Here is a 22,540-nt window from a genome sequence, read left to right on the forward strand (position 1 = left end):
TACAGATTAAGAGTGAGTTAAGCAAGTTCTACTTTATTCTATTCTTAATAATAAAAACATGTACTCTTTCCAAAAAGGGGAAATTAAGAAAGAAAATACAACCACCCACAATGCACCTTCCGACCCCACAGGTGTTCCCATGTCCCTGCTGTCGTGGATGTTTTGTGCCCTGTGTGTGGTTACTACCTTCTGTTCCAAACCTCCATCATCTCCTGACTGGAAAGTGGGCTCCCAGCCTCTACTTGTCACCCCTCAGTCCAGTCTATTCTCACCAGAGCAGCTAAAAGCCAACATATGCCTTTTGTGTTTGGCATTTTCAACAAAGTTGTACACATTCACCAAAAATACCTCACAAATGTAGAGGTTTGGGCAAAATACAGAATGAAGTGTCTGGCTGAATATTTTAGCATTTGCAGACATGCAAACTGTTTAATCTCAGTAAAATCCCCCTCTTCTCACTCATCCGTAGAACTCTCCTTCTGCCAAATTGCAAAGGAGGGCATTTCTCAACTCCACTTGTATTCTCCCCTCTGCCCCTGTCTTCAGCGGGCTGCCCAATGTCAATTTTAATTATGGCTCTTTACCTGGCCATTTCTGAGGCCAAGCAGCTGAATGCAAGTATCTCAAGTCAGATCAGAGTGGGCCCTGCCCTCTGGTTGAGCCAGAACCTACTGCGTCTCGCTGAAATCTGTAGGTCGAGGCTTAGGCACCTGACATTGAGCATAACCCTACTCCTAACCAGCTGTAGGCTGGGGCAAATTGCATCATCTTTCTTCTCAATATCCAACTAAATAAAACAGAGGCAGGATGCAATAATTCCTAAAATCACTTTTAGTTCTAAAAGACTATTATTCTATAATTCTATATCCAGGAAAAGTAGGAATAATCAGATAGGAAATCAGGAACAGAAAAATCTTGAAATACAACAGAATGAAAAATGATCACAAACATCTTAGATTTATTTTAGAGCTTTGATGCAGAGGATAGAAGAGTAAGGCTCCCCTCACACAAACAGGTGGAATAGAATCAAGTAATTAGAGACTGGTCATTGTAGAATGACCTGCAAAATGACTTAATAAAACAGCTGACTGTGACGTTTACCAGCTACGGATGAATGAAACATCTTCAAATGCTATAATTAAATATCTCTGAAAACAAATTCCAGTAGGGAGGAAGCTTTTCTTCTTTATACTTTCAAAATTCAGGAAGTAAAAGTACAGTCCACTTTTTAGGTTACTAGATCAATGGTTCTCAAAGCATGGTCTACAAGTCTAGACTAGAGATTAGAGCATTTCAGGATGAGAAGTGTTGATGAACAACAAGTCCAACTTTTTACTTAGTACACAAGATAAGTAAAGTCCAGGCTGGTCCAGTGACCTGCCAAAGGTCCCACGGAATGATGACTCACTCCCAAAATGTCTGACTGGGTGCTTCACTGCCTTACATCCTCATCTGTGAAGCGCTCCTAAGCAGTCAGTGTTGGGCTGGTCTGTAGTGCTCTAATCAAAGCCACAGCCGTACTTCAATTCTGTTGTTGATTCCCACACTTGGTCCCCATTCATGCCTTTGGGACTGCCTGTGAGCTTAATGAGGTCATGTACAAGGAGATGGTACTGGAGTCATTTTATACCTCTGGGATGGGATCCAAGATGCACCCCCGCCCTGCCTCTCCGATCTGGGTCCTTCTCTAAAGTGGGCCCAGTGAACACAATCCCAGATAATGCGCAGAGGCAGCCACTCAGGTGTTTTCTGTATTAGCAATAGCAGTAGGCAAACAGGACCACCTATTGCTGGAGGGGCTTGTATTGCCATCAAAGAAGAGACTCTAGAAATTTGTAAAGTTAGAAAGCCATTGGATTATAGCACCTTGTACATGTTCTTAATTCAAACTAACAAGTCAAAGAAAAAAGCCAATTCACTTGTTGGAACATTCAGCATCTCTTCTCTGGATTTGCCCAGGAAAAAGAAGATAGAGTAAAGGGGGACTCCGTGATAGAAGACAGTCCCCTTCATTATACCTGTTGGCAATAATTAAGGGCCTTTGTTACCTGATACGGTAATGATCACCTCCATTTTACCATGGGATGCAACCTAGCAAACAAGCACCACACCTTGTGCCAGCCTCGCAGCACGCCTCTGCAGCACCTTTGATTAGACCCTAGGCACCTTCCAGGCTAGAGGAGAGCTATGCTTTCTCAGCTCACCTGCTCGTGCAGAGACCACTCTCTCCATAGCCTTGGGATCCAGACAGATAGGTTAGCATCCAACCTGCTACCACACATTCCCTTGTGATATTATCTCATGAAAACAGATGTAATGCTTTCTTTTTCCAGATAGGTAACATCTTCAGGACAAATGAGCATAATTCCTTGAATCTCAAGGTCTCAGACCTCTACAGTGTCAATAAAAGACTTCCTAATCATCTAAGTTTTTTTAAAACATGACCCTACAGCTTTGCCAGGTCTCTTGGATCTTCGGTAATCCCTCATGTTCCAGAGGATGAACGAGATTCCTTGTCAGTTCAAAAGTTTCAGAATTCCTAACCAAGAAATTTATATTTGGAAGGACATAAGGTCTGAGGCCCTTATCCTAGAGAATCCGTACCTACAATTTAATTTGTGAGATCATCACAAGAAGGGGAAGTGGTAGAATCATGGGATTCAACTTGCCTGATTTTGGAAATCAGACTCTCTGAATCTGAATCTCTCCTCTGACTTACTAGCCATGGGAACCTAGGTGAAATTCAAGTTCACCTCTTCAAATCTCATTTAAATTGTTTATAAAAGACAAGTTTGATAAGTTTGATAATAAACAAGCAACATATTTCAGCTATTGTCATTATTAGCAGCTGCTGGGAGGGAACTCACAGAACATGTAAGCTTGTGGGTTCAGAAGTTACATTGCATAAGTTAAAATTCTGGCTCCACCTCATACTAATTGTGTGACTGTGGGAAAATTATTTAGTCTCAAATTACAGGTGTTCCTTCTCTAACAGGAGGATGAAGGATGTCATGAGGAATAAATGAGAGAAAAAAGCAATGTACCCACTGAAAATGCATGGCACAAGGCCTGGTGCAGAGTAAGTATTTTTTAAATATTGGTTATTGTTATTATTAATGGAAATGCAATAGCAATGGTAGTAGTATTGCTTTATTTGGGGGATAACTTGCCATCATGAACAGTGGAATGTCTCTGAAAAATGTCCTTGGCAGAATTAATGTTTCCATCTTTAACTGGAGCTCATTTTAAATACCCATTTTCTCTGAACAGCGCAAGGACCTTTGAAAGAATGTTCTGGATGAATTAGAAGGGCATGTTACCCAGTAATTTTCTAGAATAGGGAAACATTTTTTTCCCTCCTGAGCTGTTCCCTTTGATTTATTAAAAATCTTTCTTGAGCTATTTAATTAGGATACTCATAAAAACAATAACAATTCCTGCCAATATTTCTAATATAAAAATTTTCACTGGTCTAATATTATATTAATAATTTATCTGAAATCCATGTATTCTCAGGAGGCACTATTTATAACAGATGTGCACTGAATTTTCAGTTGAAAACAAGAAAACAAACATACTTTACATTAGACACTCCCCCGCCTACTGTCTTGAGTAGCATATCAAGGCCCTGGACCATCGCTGGCTATGTGTCAGCTGTTTGCTCGTCTATGAAAATAGGAAGCTTAATAGCTGACCTGCCTAAGTCTCCTAAGGTTGTTATTGAAGATCAGAGGAGGAAAAACTTGGATCTCATTGTAGTTGAACTCATTGTACAAATTTAAGTTGTTCGTATTTCAAAATGTGAGCTTGCTCACCACACAAACACCAGTTCTTGGGTTCTGTTGGCACCAAATGGAAAACAACTTATTGGTGGGCACATTTACCCCAGCATTAGGGCCCAAGTTTGGCTCTCAAAAAGGAGGGACAGGCTGTGACAGAATATACCTTGAGCTATTCAGATGAGGATTTCTCTTCTCTGGAAACAGGGAGGCCATGCTTCTGCCACAGGAGCCTTTAAGGAATTTTACCAGGCCTTCACAGAGCTGTGCACACGCCAAAATATATATTGACATGATAAACCACAATGGATTTAAGTGTTTAAAGTCAAAAATACACTTTTAAAAATAAGTACACGTTGGCTGATGGAGCAATAATACCTGGATTGAATTTGTTTAGAATAAACCACGGAGTAAACTTTCCCTTTACATTTTGCACCAAGAACCAAAGAGGAAAAACAAAATTCGGTGGAACATTCCGTCATGTCTATGTTGTGGAACAATTGCAACTTGTAGCAGCTACATAGCTAAGCCAACAAACTCTACAGTCTGTGAAAATGTTTAGGTTCAAATTAAAATTAAATATGCTTCCTATTCCCCTGGCTGTGTCCGCTTTCTTCTGTTTTACACTTGTCCCTTACATCTCCCGTAATCCTCTTCTGATGTCCAGAAGGTCTGCTGGAAAGAATCCCCCACACTCAAAAAAAAACTTGCAAAAAAACCCAGGTGCCAATTTTTCACTTATATGTTCTGTGTTTGCCAGTCTATGTTAAGAATAGCTGCACACAGACTCTTCTCTCTTTCCTTTGGGTATGCATGCAAATGGAGAACTTTCCAGTTGTCCCCATTGTTTTTAATTTGGGTGGAATATTGTGAAATATTTTGACTTGAGCAACTTCTTGCACGGATGGACTATCTGAGGTGTTTTGAAGTGTAGAGGTGATTTTTTCTCATTCATTCAGTTCTTTTGGGGAGATATTGCTGCCTCCATCGTTACTAAAAAGTGGTATTTTATTATTTTGTGAAATTTCAAGCACTAAGTAGAAACATCAGAGGAGACAAATCCTGTCTAGATAAGTGGTTCAGAGAATTCTTGCTCACTTCATGAGCCAAGTGCAAAGACATTCAGAGCAACCACACTGAGGGTGGTCCTGGGAAGGTCTCAGAATTTGCCACAAGGCCCCTTGATCTTCTCTTTCTCCTGAACTGGTTCCTAGCCCAGGGGCAGGAATTGGAGAGTGGTACCCCTATGGGTACTATGACAAAATGTAAAGCAGTAGATCAGAGGTTGTCAAACTCTCCCTATTGCTTAGAGGGACCCTCCACATACTGAGATGTGGATTCCTTAGGTTTGATTGCCTCTGTCAGAGACCAAAGTCCAATAAGCCATGTGCTTAGCACAGAGTGGCTTTTGGCAGCCAAGACAATAGACAACATGTTTCCTAAAAGGGGAAAAAGTATTCCTTCTACCTGAGATTACATTACCCCAATCTCAGATTAGTAGCTTGATTATTTTACACTAGCCCTGTGATCACAGCTCTGAGCTTGACAGTGAACACAAGTGCAATGTCCTGGAGAAAGGGGAGATACTGAGACAGTCATCTAGGTACTTGGCATCATGTCAGCAGACAACTGACTGAATTTTTCACTTAGGACCTTAGAATCCCCTGTGGCAGGAGGTTTTTCTTCAAAGGTGTTTAGTAATCCATAGATTCAAAATTGGAAGTATTTTGGAATCTAACACTTCATTCACAGCCTTTGTTTATTTCACATATGACTACTCGCTCCTTGCTGCATGTACTTTTAAAGTTCATTGCACGCACTTATTTTCCTGTCTCTCTGTTGCCCTTTGCTGCAGGGAGTCTGGAAAGCTTTGGCACTACTTTTCATTGGTGCATTTTCATTACCTCTGTATTTATGATTTCCAAGTCCTTTAAATGTCTACCGTTGTCATCAGAGAGTCACTCACATGACCTCTTTTACCTCCAGGTAATGCTCATTAGAAAAGCCAAGTCAGACAGAACAGCAAGAAGCAATGGCCTTCTTGGGTGGTGGCCCCAACCATTGTCAGAGAGGAATGAGTTTTCTTGCCTCTGACCCTTGCCATGCTCAATACAACCACATCCTTCCCTTGCTGATATCCCATTACTTCTCACCTCTCTTCTTTGGCTATAATGGTCCTTTTGTTCATAGCACTTATAACTTTCTAATATGATATCTAGTTCATTTGTAGTGTTTATTATTAATCATCTCTTTATATATCTACAGTCATATAAGCCCCAGGGGGCAGGGGGCTTTGCCTATTTTTTCAGTAATGAACCTCAAGTTCCAAGGACAGCATAGCACATAGTAGGTATTCAATAATATTTGCTGTACAAATGAATGCCAAAAGATAGGTACTTGTGTAATGCTCAAGGCATAAAGCATACCTTACTGCTAAATCTTCTCCTTGCTCACTTTTTTTATCACTAGGTGCAAAACTTTGGCAAGATTTTAAACTTTGTCCATGTCTTTCTTCTACTCTTCTTCTTTACCTTCTTACCTCCCACAACTCCCTGTGGCCCAGAACTTTTGCTTAACCTAGACACACCCATCTGTTTGGTCCACTCTGACCCATTCTTCACCAAAGAATATAAACCCATGTTTCAATATATAATATATTCTCTCTTGATTATTCACCCCTTGTAAGTAAATCCATCCCATCTTTTGTTGTATCATTTAGAGAAGTATTCAGAACTTCAGAGCCATAAACATTTCAGGAGAAAAGTCTCTATCCAAATTAATGTAATGCTCTATCTTTGTAAATATGCTACAGTCTTCTCGAAGATAATTGAGTTGCCAAACCATGCAAGCTTATGCACCCGACCTTCTCCCTTAGAGATACCCAGATAGTAAAATCACTATAATTAGTTTTGTAATCACACAGCACTAAAGAATCCTTACTCAAGACCAGGGTGCTGTCTGGAATTGAAGAGTTCAAGAATGGAAGTAGGCAGTATTGATCTATTATTCCAGCAAATTAAAAGCAAAATGTAAGATCCTTGATATTCAAAATTTAAACCCCATTATTTGAATGGAGAGTGCATGGGTAGTTTTTTTTGTTTGTTTTTTTTTTACTTTCCTTCTCCTCAAAAGGTAGGAATGGAGGATAAAAATAGTTAATATTTATTGGTACTTCCTAAGGTCTGGCCACTGTGCTAAGCTTTTTATAGACATCATCTCACTCAACACTCACAACCACCCTCTGAGTTTGACATTTTACAGTTGCAGAACTAGAGACTTTCACATCTAAGTAATTTATCCAAAGCCTACATCTTAGGATAGCTTAGGACAGCTAGAAATAAGTGGGGTTATCAATCTAACCAGTACAAAGCAGAGCTTCAGTACAACAGCACAACCTCTCAGACTGCCCCTTACTTCCTCAGCTTTTCACATCTTCTGTCCACAGCCCCTTACATAAGTCATAAATGAATAAAGGGATTTTTTAAAAATAAATAGAGGTAACTGACCCAAGCAGTACTCGTGCTGGATGTGGGGGTCATAGGGCTGTGAGGGGCTGGAGACATACAACCCACAGTTAACAGGACCGCAGAAGAACTGCCCAGTCTGAGGGTTGTCGGTATTTGGTTTTGTTTTCCCAAGAGGTAGAGTACTGTAGTCTATTAGGTTGTGAAAGACACTCTCCAAAAGTGGGAGTTATACACAGAAGCTGTCAAGGGTTTGGAATGTTGTTCTACAAGCTGACACATACATTTGAAGCTAAAGAAACAGGGACATGACACTCTGGTTGCCACATATACAAACTATAAATTGAAAACACCCCTACCCCAATCCACAATTGCCCAAGTCTTTAAGGAGCCTATGGATGTGTCAGGAACCTCTTCAGTACAACAAAAGGACAAAAACAACCTTTTGATTCAGCAAAAAAGTCCATTCTGTGGACCACCCCAGCTTTTGGCCTTATTCTTCCTTGCTGTTTTATGACAAAGAACAGTCATGTCTCACTATTACTTCAAGAGTAGAAGATGGAGGGAGACAGGGTTGACAAGGTGCACAGAATCATTTTGAAAGACTCATTAGTCAATGAAAAGGTTTGGTAAAGAATCAACTATACAGTTAACGATGCTGCTTAATTTGTAAATTTCTTCCTAGAGTACAGATTTTCTTATTCATAACCCCTATGGAAGTCTTTGATTTGTGTACAGACTCAATAAGTAAGTGTTGAAATGAATAGTAATTTGAAAAATAGCCACAATCAGGAGCTGCAAAGGAAATTAAAGATGCCAAGGAGTTAGGCCCACCACAGGGAAAATGGGAGTGAGATGGCAGAGGCAACATGCTGCCGCGCTCAATCACAGGTTACTTAAGCTACAAGAGTCTCCCAATCATGCGTCTGTGAGCCAGGAGTACCGACTGCACAGAGTTGAAATGAGTTTTACACACGACCATGTTTCTGACAATACCTTGTAAATTACAAGGTGCTGAGCAAATGTGAAGGATCATAATGGTCTCTTTTTCTGCAATTCAGTGCAGGACATGACAGATACAACATACGCATATAATGCAGGACAAAATGATAGGCACCAATTGTATGATCATAGACAGTGCCAACCAGAGCTGTCCTTAGTGCTAAGGCACAGGGAAGGTGCAGAGAGGGGCGCTGTGTGTAAGGTTTAAGAGTTACTTTGGAATAGAACTGGTGTGAGGTATAATTGACACACCAAGATTTCCGAGGTGAGAAGAGGCTAGAAGACAGCTTCTGAAAAAGAGAGGGCTCCTGTTCATGAGTAGAGGGACAGTCTAGCCAACAGTCAGTTCTGTTTATGCGTGTCATGCACGAACATTGATGGAAAATATTAAGTTGCTTCTGAGTGACTTGGTAAATATTTCCAGTTCTATTTATAATCTCCCCACCCCAAATGAATTTTTTTGTACTTGTTCTTGCTTTTTGGAGACTTCAGGTATATATGGAGCAGCTAGGACAGTGGCAAGGTGTGAATGAGAAGAAAATTTTAAGGAAAGAACATTCTGGGCCAAAGTGAAGGAGTGAAATAAGACAACAGTGTGATTTTGTAACCTTTTCTGGCAGAGTGGAGCGCTTGGTCAGGGAACAGGAAGGTGAATGTTAGTGAGAAGTTTGTAGTAGTTGATACTGTAGCATTACCAGAGTGGACCAAGAATCAGATAGGCTTTCAGTTATTACAAATAAACCCAGTATTTATTTTTATAAATGTATTTCAAATATTAATAACATTTACTTGCACAACATATGTGAAATCTTCTTTGGGTTTCACAACAACCTAGAGAATAATTAGGGCATTAAAAAAAATACATATTCACAGTATGAAAGGCTCTAATGGATTAAGTAATCTACTGCACAGGCAGTAAGTGGCAGAGCCAGAACCCAAACCCAGATATTTTGACCCCAAATGCAGTGCTGTGGCTACATCATGGCATATTTTACCTCTGTGTAGTAAGTGGGATTTTTGGTTTAGGTTGGGCATTGGCACCTTTATTTTCATTGTTAATGATCTTTTTATTTTTTATTTGTCAGTGCTCTCTGTGATCCATGGCCAGGGCCCTGCACTCACGAATTGCTCTCTCCTTTCTCTCAGTATCTCATCATTTCTCTCTTCCCTGGCCTAAACTTCCTTGCAACCTGCCCCTTTTCCCTCAAATGCTCTGGAATGACCCTTACCCTCTTTCAGTTTTTTTAGGACTATCAGGACTGGTGGAGGGTATCTGACTTGGTCCCAAGCCCATTTATTTGTGGTCTCAAAATGCTGTGATGAAAGATACAGAAAAATAGAGTGCACAGACCTAGGTCACTTTCGTGGCCCGGTTGCAGTCTCTGTGGACCAACAGATTTTTAAATTGAGACGTTTTCCTGGAATAAAGTGGGTATTCCAGAACAGAGCTTGTGTTTTGTTGTACAATGGCTCCACCCAGTCACCAGAGGAAGAGCCCAAGACCCTGAGAACAGCCCATGGGCCACAGACCTCCCATGACTACTCTGCAATCTCAAGGGGGCCAAGCGCTATCTGCCGCAACCAGTGACATAGAAACCACTCATAATATTGAAACCTGTCAAGAGCAAAACAAAATTACCTCTTTCAGTGTCTTTTTCAGAAAAAAGCATTTGACACTTAAGCAATATGTCTTTTATTTTTCCTGTACAAAAGAAAAACAGTAAGTGAAAAATTGAAAGAATGTTTAGATGACTGTATTTGCTTAATTTACCACATCTGGGTAGGTACCCAGCTACCCAGGGTACACAAAGAAAATGCCACAGTAGAGACAGGAGGGAGATTAATTCTGACTGGGGATTCGATAAAGGCTTCAGAGACATGACAGATGAGCTGAACCCGAAAGGATACAGGAGAGTCTAACTACAGCACTTGATGGACAGCCATTCAATTTGAGAAAATTGGGTGCAATGGGGAGTATGGCAGGACTGTGCTGTCCATGGACAGGGTATAGTCAGTATTTTTATGTCTGTCTCCCTCACTGAAATCTAAGGTCCTTGAGAGTCTTGTGTGTCTAAGAACAAACCCCTTCCCAACTTTCTGAAGCTTGCATCCTTCAGAAATGTCACAAGATCTTAGAGGACCTTGTAAACCAAGAAAAGGAATTTGGGCATTTGTCCAGAGGCAATGAGCAGGTCTTGGGAATTTTAAGCAGGGAAATTACTATATTTGAGTTTTAGAAAGATTTGCCTGGCTGCCCTATAGAGAAAGAATTGGAGTGGGACCAGAGTTTACAGGGGAAAACTGTCCATTTGCATGATCTGGGATCATTGTAATAAACTGTCTCTGGCCTCCTGAATGATTCCTCCCAACAAAAACTGAATTGACCCTCACCATCTCAAAATCCTTCATAGTTTTCCTTTATGTATGAAGTTTAAAGTCACAAGCATAGCCTTCAAGGCGGTTTATAATGTGGACCTATTTCACCCACCTATAGATTTTTCTTCTCCCACTACCTCTCTTCACTTACCCTGGTTTAAGGCAGTAAGAACTAGCCCCCAAATATGCCACGTATATATGCCCCTTGGTGTGTATGAAGGCTACTTGCCCTCTTACAAGTTTGCTCCTGTTCCTACTGAGGTACTCATTTCATTCTCCCAGGCAGCACAGTCAAGTTCTTTGAGGGCCAGATGGTGACTTACTCAGCCATGCTCCTCCACACTGGTTAGCCTAGCACTTTGCACATTATAGGCACTTGGCAAATATTTGTTGAGCAGAATTGAACTGTAATAGCAGTACTTGTACTTAGATTCATTTAATATTCTTTGAGCACCAAAACTATAAACAAAAAAATTAATACATTTAATTATATTAAAATGTGAAACACTGTGCAGAAATAAGAAAACAGAAGACAAAGTGGGAAAAATACACAAAATACATATGACAAAGAGGTAATACCCTGACTATACAAAGAGTTCTCCAAATCACTAAGACCAATGATCTAAAAAAAAAAATGGGCAAAGGAAATAAATACACCCATTCCATTTTTCACACATCAATTGTAAAGATGAAGGAGTTTAAAGCACCCAGTGGGACTGAGAATGTGAGGAAAAGAGAACCACTCACAGGCTTTGTTTATGGGAGTATAAAAATTTGTGTGCTCCTCCTGGGAGGGTGATTTGTCAATATTTACAAAATTTAAAATGAAGAAACCTTTAACCTAGAAACTCCACTCTTAGAAATTCATCACACATATTCAAACAGAAGCAGCAAAGAACCAGACACAAGGATGCTTGTTGCAACCTTGTTTAAAATGGCAAACCCATCAGTGGGAGACTGGTTCACATAGCGCATCTACATAATGGAAAACTGCAGTCACTGAAAGAAATGGAGTAATCTATAATCTTTGATGGAGAACTATTCTAAACTATATCACTAAGTGAAAAAAAGCAAGGAACCTCCAGCTCATGTACTATGATTTTCCTTTTGTACAGAACAAAAAAAAATGCAAATATGCTTGTATACGCATGGAAAACCTTGAACTTGACATTAGCTGCTTCTGAGCAGATTTATTTACATTGTATACACCCTTTCACACTGTTTGAACTAGCATGTTTTCAATGTGTTCAGTTTTAAAAGCCACCCCTGGCCAAATACATACATATTTGTGATCATTGATAACACAGTAGGAGCTTACCAGGCATTATTTATAATCATGAATGATATTTGTAACCAGGAGCTTGCAAATAGATAAGGTGACTCTCAAAAGGATTGCTTTTTGCACACTGCAATGCACCACCCTGCCCCACTGTGTGCAGAATCTGTAATGAGATGTTTCCCATGAAAGTGAGATGCACACGTCAAACGCCCTCTGTGTATTTTGTTGATTGTTAGTTGGTTTCAGGGCTTGCCTGACTCCAAAATTTCTCCGTGCACACACTAACATCCTGACACAATTGATCAGATTAAGTAGCTTCACCTCTCCCAAAGTATAGTCTTGGAAGGAAATATAATAGTGGCAAATTTAACAGCAGTGATGGGGAGCATCCCTGGGACTCTGCCTCTCCAAAGTGGTACAACACGTTCTTGAACAAAGAAGAGTCTACTTAAGTTAGAAGGACATGTGTAAAGATGCAAAGAATTAGGGAAACCCTGAAGACAAATTTAGATGAATGGCTTTGCCTAGGTAGAGCCATATTATGATTATATGCATTAAAAGTTGGCTAATCAAAACCCCCAGTTAGCTTGTCATCAGAAGTACTTCATAGAAAACACACTTACATAAACCAACATCAAAGAGCTATGCCATCACCGCAAAGTTATAGTAATCAAGATGGTATGGCACTGGCATATGGGTAAGACATACATATTGACCAATGGAATGAATTCAAAGTCTAGAAATTAACTCTCACACATATAATCCATTTATTTGCAACAAGGGTGTCAAGACAATTCAACAAGAAAAAAGTCTTTTTATCAAAAAGTGCTGGGACAACTGGATAACCACTCACACAAATATTGAGTAACTCAAAATGGATCAAAGACCTAAATAATAGAGCTAAAACTCTTAAAATAGACATAGGTGTAAATCTTTTTCACCTTGAATTAGGCAATATTTTCTTGGACACTGTCTGTCACCAAAAGCAACAAAAGAAAAAATACATTGGACTTCCATCAAAATGAAAAAACTTGTGTTTCAAAGAACACCATGAAGTGAAAATACAACCCTCGGAATGAGAGAAAAGAAACTGCAAACCATGTATCTGATAAGGGGGCTCATTATCTAGTAATACATAAAGATCTCTTACAACTCAATAAATATATACAATCTAATTTAAAAATGGGCAAAGGATCTTAATGAACATTTCTCCAAAGAAGATATACAAAGTGGTTAATAAACTCCTAAAAAGATACTCAATATCTAGCCATCAGGGACATGCAAATCAAAACTACTGAGATACCAGCTCACACCCACTAGAAGGGCTATAATCAAAGGCAGTGTTAATGAAGACATGGAGACATTGGAACTTTCATATATCGTAAAATGGTGCAGCCACTTTGGAAACTGGTTTGTCAGTTCCTCCAAAGGTTAAACATAGTTACCATGACCCAGCAATTCAACTTGAAAAAGAAATGAACACCTGCACAAAACTTGTACACGAGTGCTGACAGCACAACACAACTCTTAATAGTTAAAAATTGGAAACAGCCCAAATACCCATCAACTGATGAATGGATAAAATGCGGTATATCCATACAGTGGATGTTTTTTGGCAATAAAAAGGAATGTACTGATACACGCAACATGAACAAGCCTTGAAAACACCAGGTTAAGTGAAAGAGCAAGTCATAAAAGACAATAACTCAATTTACACAAGTGTCCAGAATAGACAATTCTAGAGACAGATTAATAGCTGCCTAAATGTTGGGGAAGTGGGGATGAATGGTGCTGTTGGGAGTAAGAATGTGTGCTAATGGGTGCACAGGGTTTCCTTCTGGGGTGGTATGTTCTAAACTCAGCTGGGGCAATGGGTGCACAACCTTGTCACCATTATAAAAACCATTGTACTGTACACTTTGAATAGATTTATATGATGTATGAATTGTATCTCAGTAAAGTTATTAAAAAAAATAACTAGACAAGGACAAATAGTTACTGGATGTATGTTGATATTGGTATGTACATTTAAAGAGGGACATTAAAATTACAAACCCTCAAACATGCATGCTTAAAAGTACTGAGAAGCTTTTCACACAAGTATGTATTAATTACTTGTCAGGTCCTATTTTAGTCCATCTTTCTTAGAGCAATCAATACAAAGAATTTTTCTGAAACAATCTTTCTTTTATTCAAACAGAATCACACTTAACAATCAAGTCAAAGGCCTAAAAACATCTGACCTGGGTTCAGGACTAGGACCAACTGAGAAGTTTATTGTCAGCAGCCATTAAAATAACAACCTTGATCCCAGACCACATGAAGAAAAGGAATACAAGCTACTGTTTTCGTTGATTTTCTAGTATACATTAAATTTTATTAAGTAATAATGATCTTTATAAAACTATTTGGTAAACAGAACAAACTGGATATGAAAAGGCAGTTGAGTATGAGAATTGCTACACAATTCACTCTGGTCACCATACTGAATTCTCATTTTATATCATAAAATATTCAGCTCTAGCTGCATCCCATTGAGCTCACCTAATGAACCCCCACACCTTTTCCTTGCCCATCATCTTGCATATGGAAATCCTACTTCTAAGGAATCACCTTTTCCCCTCCATTACTGTGGTTCAATAACTAGTACTATGCCTTCAGAGGGTTATTCAGTATTTATGGATTTTAGTTACCAAGTATTTTAATAAGCATTTCCTTCAAGAAAACCAGTTCTTTTGCACACCACTTAGTTATGACAGTCTTCCTGCTGCTCCCTGCATCCCTGCGTAGTGAATGTACTATCCTGATTTAAGCAGAAAGTGAGTGGACATAGACCTTAGTAACGAGCCTGGGATGTGAGGCCCACTGCACATCCACCCTCACTTTACCCTCCAGCTTCTCTTCCACCACCTCCCCAAAGACCTTAAACTCCAGGTGGGAGTCTTCAGACTACTGTCCAAATTTAGCTCTAGGTCTCCTTCTACCACATTACTGCTCATATCATTGCCTCCTTGGAAATGCTCACTTCCTTTCACCACCATTAAGTCTCTACTTGTTCACATCTTACTTTTCGAGAGTCAGCAGAACCTCAGTTACTTTTCTAACACTCCCTTATCTTCAGGAAGTAATGGAAAATCAGTCAAATGGCAGGGCCATCAGGGGCATACTATCATCACGGCACAGAGAACAAATCCAAAGGACACAGGGCTAACTTAGTTTTGTTTCCTCTTGTAGGATTTAAGGTCTGCTGGGTAAGGCCTGTAAGATCTTAAGAGATTATAGTAATCATTTACGAAAAATATTCATCTGCTTTTAAGTTAAGCAATTTTAATGCAAATATTCAATAGGGCATTTTTCCTATTGCTCCCAAGATTTCATCTCTTTCTTCTGCTGTAGGCATAGATGGCTTCATTCCATTACGTCTTCTCTGGATCATGACTGAATTCTGCATGAAGTATAAAAAAAGAAGGAACCAAAATCAGTTATATATTAAATGCCAATCACTTTGCAATAATTTTTATCACTTCCTCAAAAAGAAAATTCTAAATAAAGTTAATTAAAAATTTTTTAAACTAATTCTAGGTTTTCAAAGTGTTAACAACTAAATAGATGCAATTATTCCCATAGGAATGTTAACAGTAATTAGGATTGGGACATACAGTTTGAGGACAAGGGTATAGTCCACCAAGTGAAGCTACTGAGAAACCACTTAGCAGAATGAAGTAGCTGGACCCAGGGCTCAGAGAAACAAAAATTATATATTGTCTCAAGAAAAATGGGACCATTTTAATTACCATGGGTGGTAGTGGGAGAAGAGGTGGCAGAAATGGAAGACTACCATGTGGCAGGACAGGGAAAATTATCCGCTCTGTTCATCTCAGGAAAACTAAAATAACAAGGATCTTGTTTTAGGGCTGCAGATAATTACACACCTAGGAAGACCCACTGATACTAAAAATGCCTTCTATATCCTGGGAGCAGGATGAGGCAGCTAAGAAGGGTGCTCAAGCATCTTTTAGGGTACACAGAGGATAAAGTTGAATAGTTAAGTTTCCCCAGTCATCATTAAGAAAGGACTGTGGGTACTGACTAATTTCAGGCTTTAGTTCCAAGCCTAAAAGATGAGTTTTAACTCAATATCACTTCAAAACCAAAGCTGGGCTTACCCAGAATTTCCGGCAGTTTTTGTACTTCAAGAAGTAAGTGGAACACCTTTCTCTGTCATAGTTATTTTCATCCATACATCTCGTAGAAGCATCAGACTCCTTAAACAGTAAGGTAGGCATCATCTCTCAAAGCAGGTACTGTGAAACAGTACCTTTTTGTTCATTTTAATGAACATACAATGAATGAAAACTGAAGTATCTTTCCAACTCTCCCAGTATTCATTCTACTCAGAGCAGACATCTATCTGCCTTTTCATAGTCTGGATGGGCTAATCACAGATTTTGAGCCGCGGCACTGACTAAAATCTAATTTAAGACATTAACCATTTAACAGAGAAGCTGAGACAGGGACAACGTGCTCAAAATCACTACTGGACAGCAAGAATCAAACCCAGAGTGCAGCTCTCCTGCTTTTCCAAGTTCTCATTTCAACCTGAGTGTGTGATGTTAAGCTGGTTTCCAGATCCTATGTTAAGGTGCTAATAACTAGTCTACATCAAGGCAACTTAAATTAACACCACCATCTTAACGTAATTTTGGCTATCATTCACTCCATTACACAAGTACATACACTATGATGTAAGCAATTTTAATAAATATCACTTCAAAACACAAGGCTACAGTTCAAAGGAGGGCAGCTGCCATTGCAGAATTAAATTTAAGTGGCCTGAACTGGAAGTAGACTGCGTAACAAATTTCATAGTGAAAGGTTATCAATCTGAGAGAGAGGTCATCTAAAGGAAAGCTTTACTAAAGGGGTAGGTAGTTTGCTTCACAGATCTTAGAAACATGATCTATCTAAAGAGACTTAATAAAGCTGTTGAAAAGAGATCTAATATACAGAACAAAGCTAAATTTCTGTGCCAAATGTCTGATGAATGTGTTTATTTGGAAAATGCATATAATATTAAGGAATATAACTTTCATAGCACCAGTCTGATGACTGCATTATTCAAGGGTGACAAGGTCACAGATATTGTTAGTTACAACAAACAAACACCAATAAAAACTCATTATCACAACAAAATAGTTTGTTTATATGATACCTTTGTGAAAACCTTTAGGCTTTAAATAGGCTAATTCTATTATCAGCCCCTTAAACTCTTGGCCAGGTTGACTCAAGGACATTATGAAATTATTGCTGTTAAAACATAAATTTGAGTGACAGTTTAAGAATATCATTTCCAACTTTCTATGTTTGGACTAAAGATTTTCATTGTTTTAAATATGCCTGGTATTACAGTGACAACTAAATACTTGCATATTATACAAATAAGGGAAACTTAAGAGATGAAACTTTGTTAGCTAAATTATGCATGTCTAAAAATGCTCTTGTGAAATAAGGATACACTGGCAAGGAATATCTTTTGTACAGAAATAAGTTTATTCAAGAACTGCAGTAAACAGATGCCCCAAAAAATCAGAAGCTGTTTTTCCAACTTAACACTCATGAGAATCAAAAGCAAAACACCTTACCGATAAGCACGGATTTATGTCAGGATCTCTCAGCCTCTGTGACACCATGGGCATCCTAACAGTCTTCTTACTGCAGAGATGTTGGGGAAAAGTTATACAGTAGATGACAGAAAATAAGTCAGTAAGTCTCATTAGTCCCATAAGTACTTGAAAAATTAAATTTGGCATAATTATTCAGTGAGGAATTCCACATATCCTGTTTTGAGAATAAAGATTTGGATGTGTTTTTCCTTTGCATTGCCATAATTCCTCAGCACAAAGACCGTATTTAAATGTACCTACTGAAATCTGCTTATGTCTAGAAAGACAGCTCAGCAATAATTCAATTTTAGTTTATTCTTATTTCTAAAGTTTAAGCAACTGAATGTACTAAGAAAACCTAGTCATACAGCATTATTTCCTTACTACACATTAATTAGCATACCAAATAAGTGTGGAATTATTTAATACAACCCAACTTTAGCAAAAACATTTGTTAACTGAAGTGTCTGAATGTCTCCTCTGACCCCAGCACTGGAATGGCCATATAAAAGACAAAGTTACTGCTTAATTGACATTTTGGAAAGGTAAGAAAGTTGAAACTTTACCTCCAGTGACATCTTCTATTTAACTGATACTTCCCTGGGTTGAAGGAAGGCAGGGAATGCTACTCTGGATCATTCATCTTCCAACTCAAGCCTTACAAATACAGTTCTGCAGAAGTGTTTATTGATGAAAGATGATCTCAGTTCCCTAAGAGCCAATTAGTGATTCCAAATCAAGCCATATACTCAAAAGTGGACTCATATGTCAACTATATCCCAGGACAATAGCTCTCTGTAATGGAGCTCAAATCAAACTAGTATGCCTATTACTGTCAAAGACACCAGAGAAAGGAAGTAAGAGAAACATTAAAAACCAAGTCTACTGTTAATTATTTCAGTGTTTTTTGTTTCAATATGTTGGTATACAATTGAGAAGCCATCCACAAATATTTTTAAATGCTCTGCACTAAGATTAAGGAGCTGATTTAACTTTTACTTCCACGAATCCTTTTCTATCTTTATCAGCTTCCACCTAAAGCATGAAGGAGAAGCCAGCATATAATGCAGGATGATCTGTGAACGACTACCAAATAAAAAACTGCATTAGTCCGTATAACCAGAGCAGAATTTTTGTGTGAATTGGTTTCTACTTTTCTTGCCCAAAGATGGGACCATCAAAAAAATACCAGTCATGTAAAGAGTAAAAAAGTACATTCAGGAAAAACAATAAAAACCCCTAAGCTCCTGAAAAGTGGAAGAATTCACAATCAAGAATTCCCTAGTTCTACTTTTTCTTTTAAAGAGATTAGGATGTCCAGGCTAAAGGAAATCAACTGTTGCAAAGGAAGATAGAAAAATAGCCATCCCAGGGTCCTTTAACTTCTAAGTAATCCTCTTATTTTATGATTTTCATTGAACAATACATGAATATATCTAGCTAAAAGAAACATCTTGACCAAAAGGAAATTCAAGATACTGTTCATTTACATCTAGAAGCTTCTTCCTCACCTGAACACAATTCTTTTGCAGGCTTGACTTCTAAGAGAGATGATGGCACTGAATAAACTCGCAGCCCTCTTTTTCACAACTAGCCCATGATGTGAGAACACCGTGCTCTGCTTCGCTGGTCATATGTCTTGGATATAGTATCTCAGCGATCAGACGCTGACAAAACTCTGGTTGCCTGCCTTACATGAAAGCGTTCTACTCTTCATTTTATCATAAGTCAGGAACTCTTTAAAAATAACACCTAAGTAACATCACATACACCCTTCTCAGGTTTGCAGCATGAGTTTATTCACATTTCATTTCCCTTCTCTTGCGGATTCTAAATACAAACCAAAGTTTGGATTTCCTAATGTCACCTCCTTTGCTTGAATCCTCATGTACAAACTGGATATGAAGAGGAAATGTCAGTTTACAGTAAGGAGCGGGGCTGAAGGATAAGATCGAGTGTTTCGTGGAAAGGACTCATCTACTTACTTTCTGAAGGTACTAAACAAATGTTACAAAGCTCGACTTGCGGAGGATAGCCAGAACGAAACCAAAAGATTTGAGGAAAGGGCCTCAAAAACACATCACATTGGAGGAATAACTCTAAAATTTTCGGCAAAGGGCAAACTGCTTTAAAAAGTATTCCTTTGATTTTCGATTCGGTAGTTCAGGGCCCCACTCGCCAAACAGCTTTGAAAGGGAAGGGGGAAGGGAACGTTACTGAACACATTCATGCCCACATACTAATCGGAGCCGAGGCTCGGATCAACGGCAGAGGCAAATATCCGGAAGCTGAGAAACCTCATGCGGGAACCTAGAGCCCTTATAACCCTACTGGTGGGTGCAGAGACATCGGGTCAGGAAGTCCGGGCGGCATGCCGGAGCGGGTCGGAGTGGTCGAGTGGAGAAACTGGAGAGATGCGAGGCCCGGGCCTCGCCGACTTCCGCGTGCTGCCCGTCGGTCTAACCGTGGACAGCGGGCCCAGGTGAATACACCTTGCTTCGACCTTCGACAATGGCGAAAGGGCAGGGGACGACGAAAACGCAGGAAATTGGGTGTAGACTAGACAATTACGCTTCAAAAGCTGGGACAGAGGGAGAAGGGCTAGGGGCGCCCGGACAGGGCAGGGGTCACCTTCCCTGCCTCCCGCCCGAAAAGACCCGTGTCGGGGGTACCAGAGCGACGGCAAAGGGGCCCGCGCTGAGTTAAGGCCTGGTGGAAACGGCTCCACGCCGAAGAAGTGGATTCGAGCCCCTAGATGCGCCCCTCTCTTCTTGAATTCCGGCAGCCGCCGCGGAAGGAGGGGCAAGGGACCACTTACCTCGAACAGCCGCTTCACCAGTGACCAGGCCGTCTCCCGCTCCAAACACGTCAATGGCTCGCGCAGCTGGACCTTAAGTAGCGCACATCCCAACATGCTGTCCCCGCTCCCCGGCGGCAGCTGGCCCAATCGGCGCGCGCCGCCGCCAGACTGACAGCCAAGCGGTGCCTTGAGCGGCGGGGGCGGGCTAGTCTCGCCCCGCCCCCACCCGACGGGAGGAGTGCCGAGGCGGGAAGAGTGGGCGGGGCAGAGTGCGCGGCCCCGCCCCTCACCCGCCCCGCCGCGCCCCCGGCGCCGCTCCCCGCCTCTTAACACTTTGGCTTGACCGGCGGTGCCACAGACCAATCGGCAGTCCGGTCTCTGGCGGCGGCGGTGCCTAGTGACCTGCCTCGGGGCGGAGCTTGAGCGGGGAGCGGGCATAGCAGTGGGCGGGGACCGGGGGCGGGCCGGCGGGAGGCGGGGGCGGTGGCTGAGCAAGCCGGGGGAGGCGGCGGTGGGCGCGACGTCGGCGGCGGCGGCGGCGGCGGCGGCGGCGGCGGCGGCGGCAGCTGCAAGTTGGGCTGCAGGGGCAGCGCATACACTACAATGGCTGCTGGAAAGAGGCGTAAGGAAACAATTTCCAGGCCCGCCGCGTCCAGCCCGAAATATGAGAAAAAAATTATTAGAAATTCCGCGGGCGGTGTAAAGGCGGCGGACGGGCCGGAGGGAGGATGTTAAAGCCCCGCGGTGAGTTCTCCCGGGGTCCGGGGCGGCGGAGAGGCGTTTAGCGGGAGAAATATCAGGGTTATTTAAATTATGGGACTAGCCGAGGGGGCAGAGGAGCAGCGGCGGCGGCAGGAGGAGGAAAAGTTTGTGCTACTCTCAGCCCCTGCTCAGGACCCCAGAGAGAAAAATAATAATAAAAAATAAAATAAAATAATTCAGCGGGGTTGTGAGGACTCCCGAAGTCGCTTCTGACAGGGCAGGGGGCGATGCGGCTGGAGACCCGAAGGTGAGGTCGGTGGGAAAAAAAAAAAACCTTTATTCAGGGTCTGGAAAGTTTGAAAAGTTTTCCTCCTCCTCCTCCTCCTCCTCTCTGGTGCTGTGAATATTGTGACAGCGGCAGCGGCGGCAGCGAGAGCGGAAGACATTAGAGACCCGAAAAATAAGGGAAAAATTAATATAAATTCAGTTTTGAGAGTAAATTCTCCGCATTTTCCACCAAAACATCCCAGGGGAAGGTGGCTTCCCAAAGGGCCTGGCGGAAACCCGCAGTCGGCAATATTTGGGGGGCACTTTGAGTGACTTGGGGTAACTTTGCCCCTTTTTCAAAAGAGGTTTTTCTTTTTTGGAGAAATGAATTTGTTTTTGCCCTTTCCTCAGGTGGGCAAGTCGGGGTCGGGTTGCGGGGTCTGCGGGGAGGTGTGAGCCCTGGATGTGTGGCTGCGACGGGGGGGGGGGGGGGGGTAGGGGGAGGGGGTGCTAAATGAAAGCAGGAGATCTGCACAGAGCAGGGACAGCTTGTTGTCAGTATCATAAACAACCAAAATGGAGGGAGAACTCAGGCATATAACCAAATAAAAAATTTTTAAAAATCGCAAAAAATCCCTAAAAATCCGGGATGCTCCCCCTTTTCTCGCTGAAGGTAAAAGTATGAACCGCCTTTCCCCTGAAGTCCATTTTGACTTTGCAGGGACCAAGGAGTTAATATTTATTTATTTTTTAAAACTTTCGAAGGGCAAAAGCCTTTTATAACTCAACCGACAATGAGAAAATGTGAAAATCCGATGTAAGAGAAGGAGGGGGAGGGAGGGGGGAGGTGGTAGTGCAGAAACTGCTAAACTTATTGGTAATGTGGACTGATCTGAGATAAGATAAACACTATATTTGCTTTTTTATAACTCTCTTAATGATCTTTGAGGCTCTTTTTTTTTGGTGGAAAAAAAGCGATGCCATTTTCTTAATAGAGTTAATATGTGTGATTGGAAGAATAAACCTTTCTGGCTTTAGATTGCATTTTCGTCGCATTTATGTTTCAGGTTTTGTTAGTGGCTCCCTCCTTTCTTTAAACTAAGCTCCATAGAGGAGGGGTAGGGAGGTGATGTGCACAGAGAGGCTGGAGAGCACGACTGGAGCATCTTTTGGGGAGGGTGGGGAGTTGCTTACTTTCTCCCTTCCTG

The 22,540-nt window shown here is 41.0% G+C and overlaps 2 protein-coding genes across 9 annotated transcripts in view; one reads left to right on the forward strand and one right to left on the reverse strand.

The window, feature by feature from the left end:
* The first annotated feature begins 2,957 nt into the window (after window positions 1-2,957).
* PLAG1 (PLAG1 zinc finger) overlaps window positions 2,958-22,540 on the forward strand; it is a 67,873-nt gene continuing 48,290 nt past the window's right edge. For 4 of the 7 annotated variants that reach the window (XM_017677404.3, XM_017677405.3, XM_017677406.3 and 1 more), the window contains exon 1: window positions 20,910-21,107. The gene's annotated coding sequence lies outside the window, so the exon portion shown is untranslated. Of the gene's footprint in view, window positions 3,080-14,100; window positions 14,454-20,909; window positions 21,108-22,540 lie in introns of those variants that run through there. The other 3 variants (XM_073229533.1, XM_073229534.1, XR_012128178.1) reach the window with 2 other exon arrangements.
* CHCHD7 (coiled-coil-helix-coiled-coil-helix domain containing 7) lies at window positions 15,206-20,531 on the reverse strand. Of its 2 annotated transcripts, XM_017677410.3 has the most exons (5): window positions 20,382-20,522; window positions 18,130-18,274; window positions 17,543-17,612; window positions 16,067-16,165; window positions 15,206-15,345 (listed from the first exon to the last, which is right to left on the reverse strand). In XM_017677410.3, exons 3-5 carry the CDS (start codon window positions 17,594-17,596, stop codon window positions 15,241-15,243), a joined length of 258 nt encoding a protein of 85 aa, XP_017532899.1. In that variant the 5' UTR covers window positions 17,597-17,612; window positions 18,130-18,274; window positions 20,382-20,522; the 3' UTR covers window positions 15,206-15,240. The 2 variants fall into 2 exon arrangements, with proteins under 2 accessions (XP_017532899.1, XP_017532898.1); XM_017677409.3 differs by lacking the exon at window positions 18,130-18,274 and having other exon boundaries at window positions 20,382-20,531.

Source organism: Manis javanica, chromosome 2 (genome assembly GCF_040802235.1).
Source record: "Manis javanica isolate MJ-LG chromosome 2, MJ_LKY, whole genome shotgun sequence".
In the NCBI taxonomy this organism is placed as follows: Eukaryota; Metazoa; Chordata; class Mammalia; order Pholidota; family Manidae; genus Manis; species Manis javanica.

Bases quoted from the DNA above. Each gene is read 5' to 3' on its own strand.
- CHCHD7 (XM_017677409.3), bottom strand. From the start codon at position 17,596: ATGCCCATGGTGTCACAGAGGCTGAGAGATCCTGACATAAATCCGTGC. The intron at 16,166-17,542 runs GTAAGGTGTTTT...TTACTGTTTAAG, and splicing joins ACATAAATCCGTGCTTATCG to GAGTCTGATGCTTCTACGAG. The intron at 15,346-16,066 runs GTAAGCCCAGCT...TACTTCATGCAG, and splicing joins AAAACTGCCGGAAATTCTGG to AATTCAGTCATGATCCAGAG.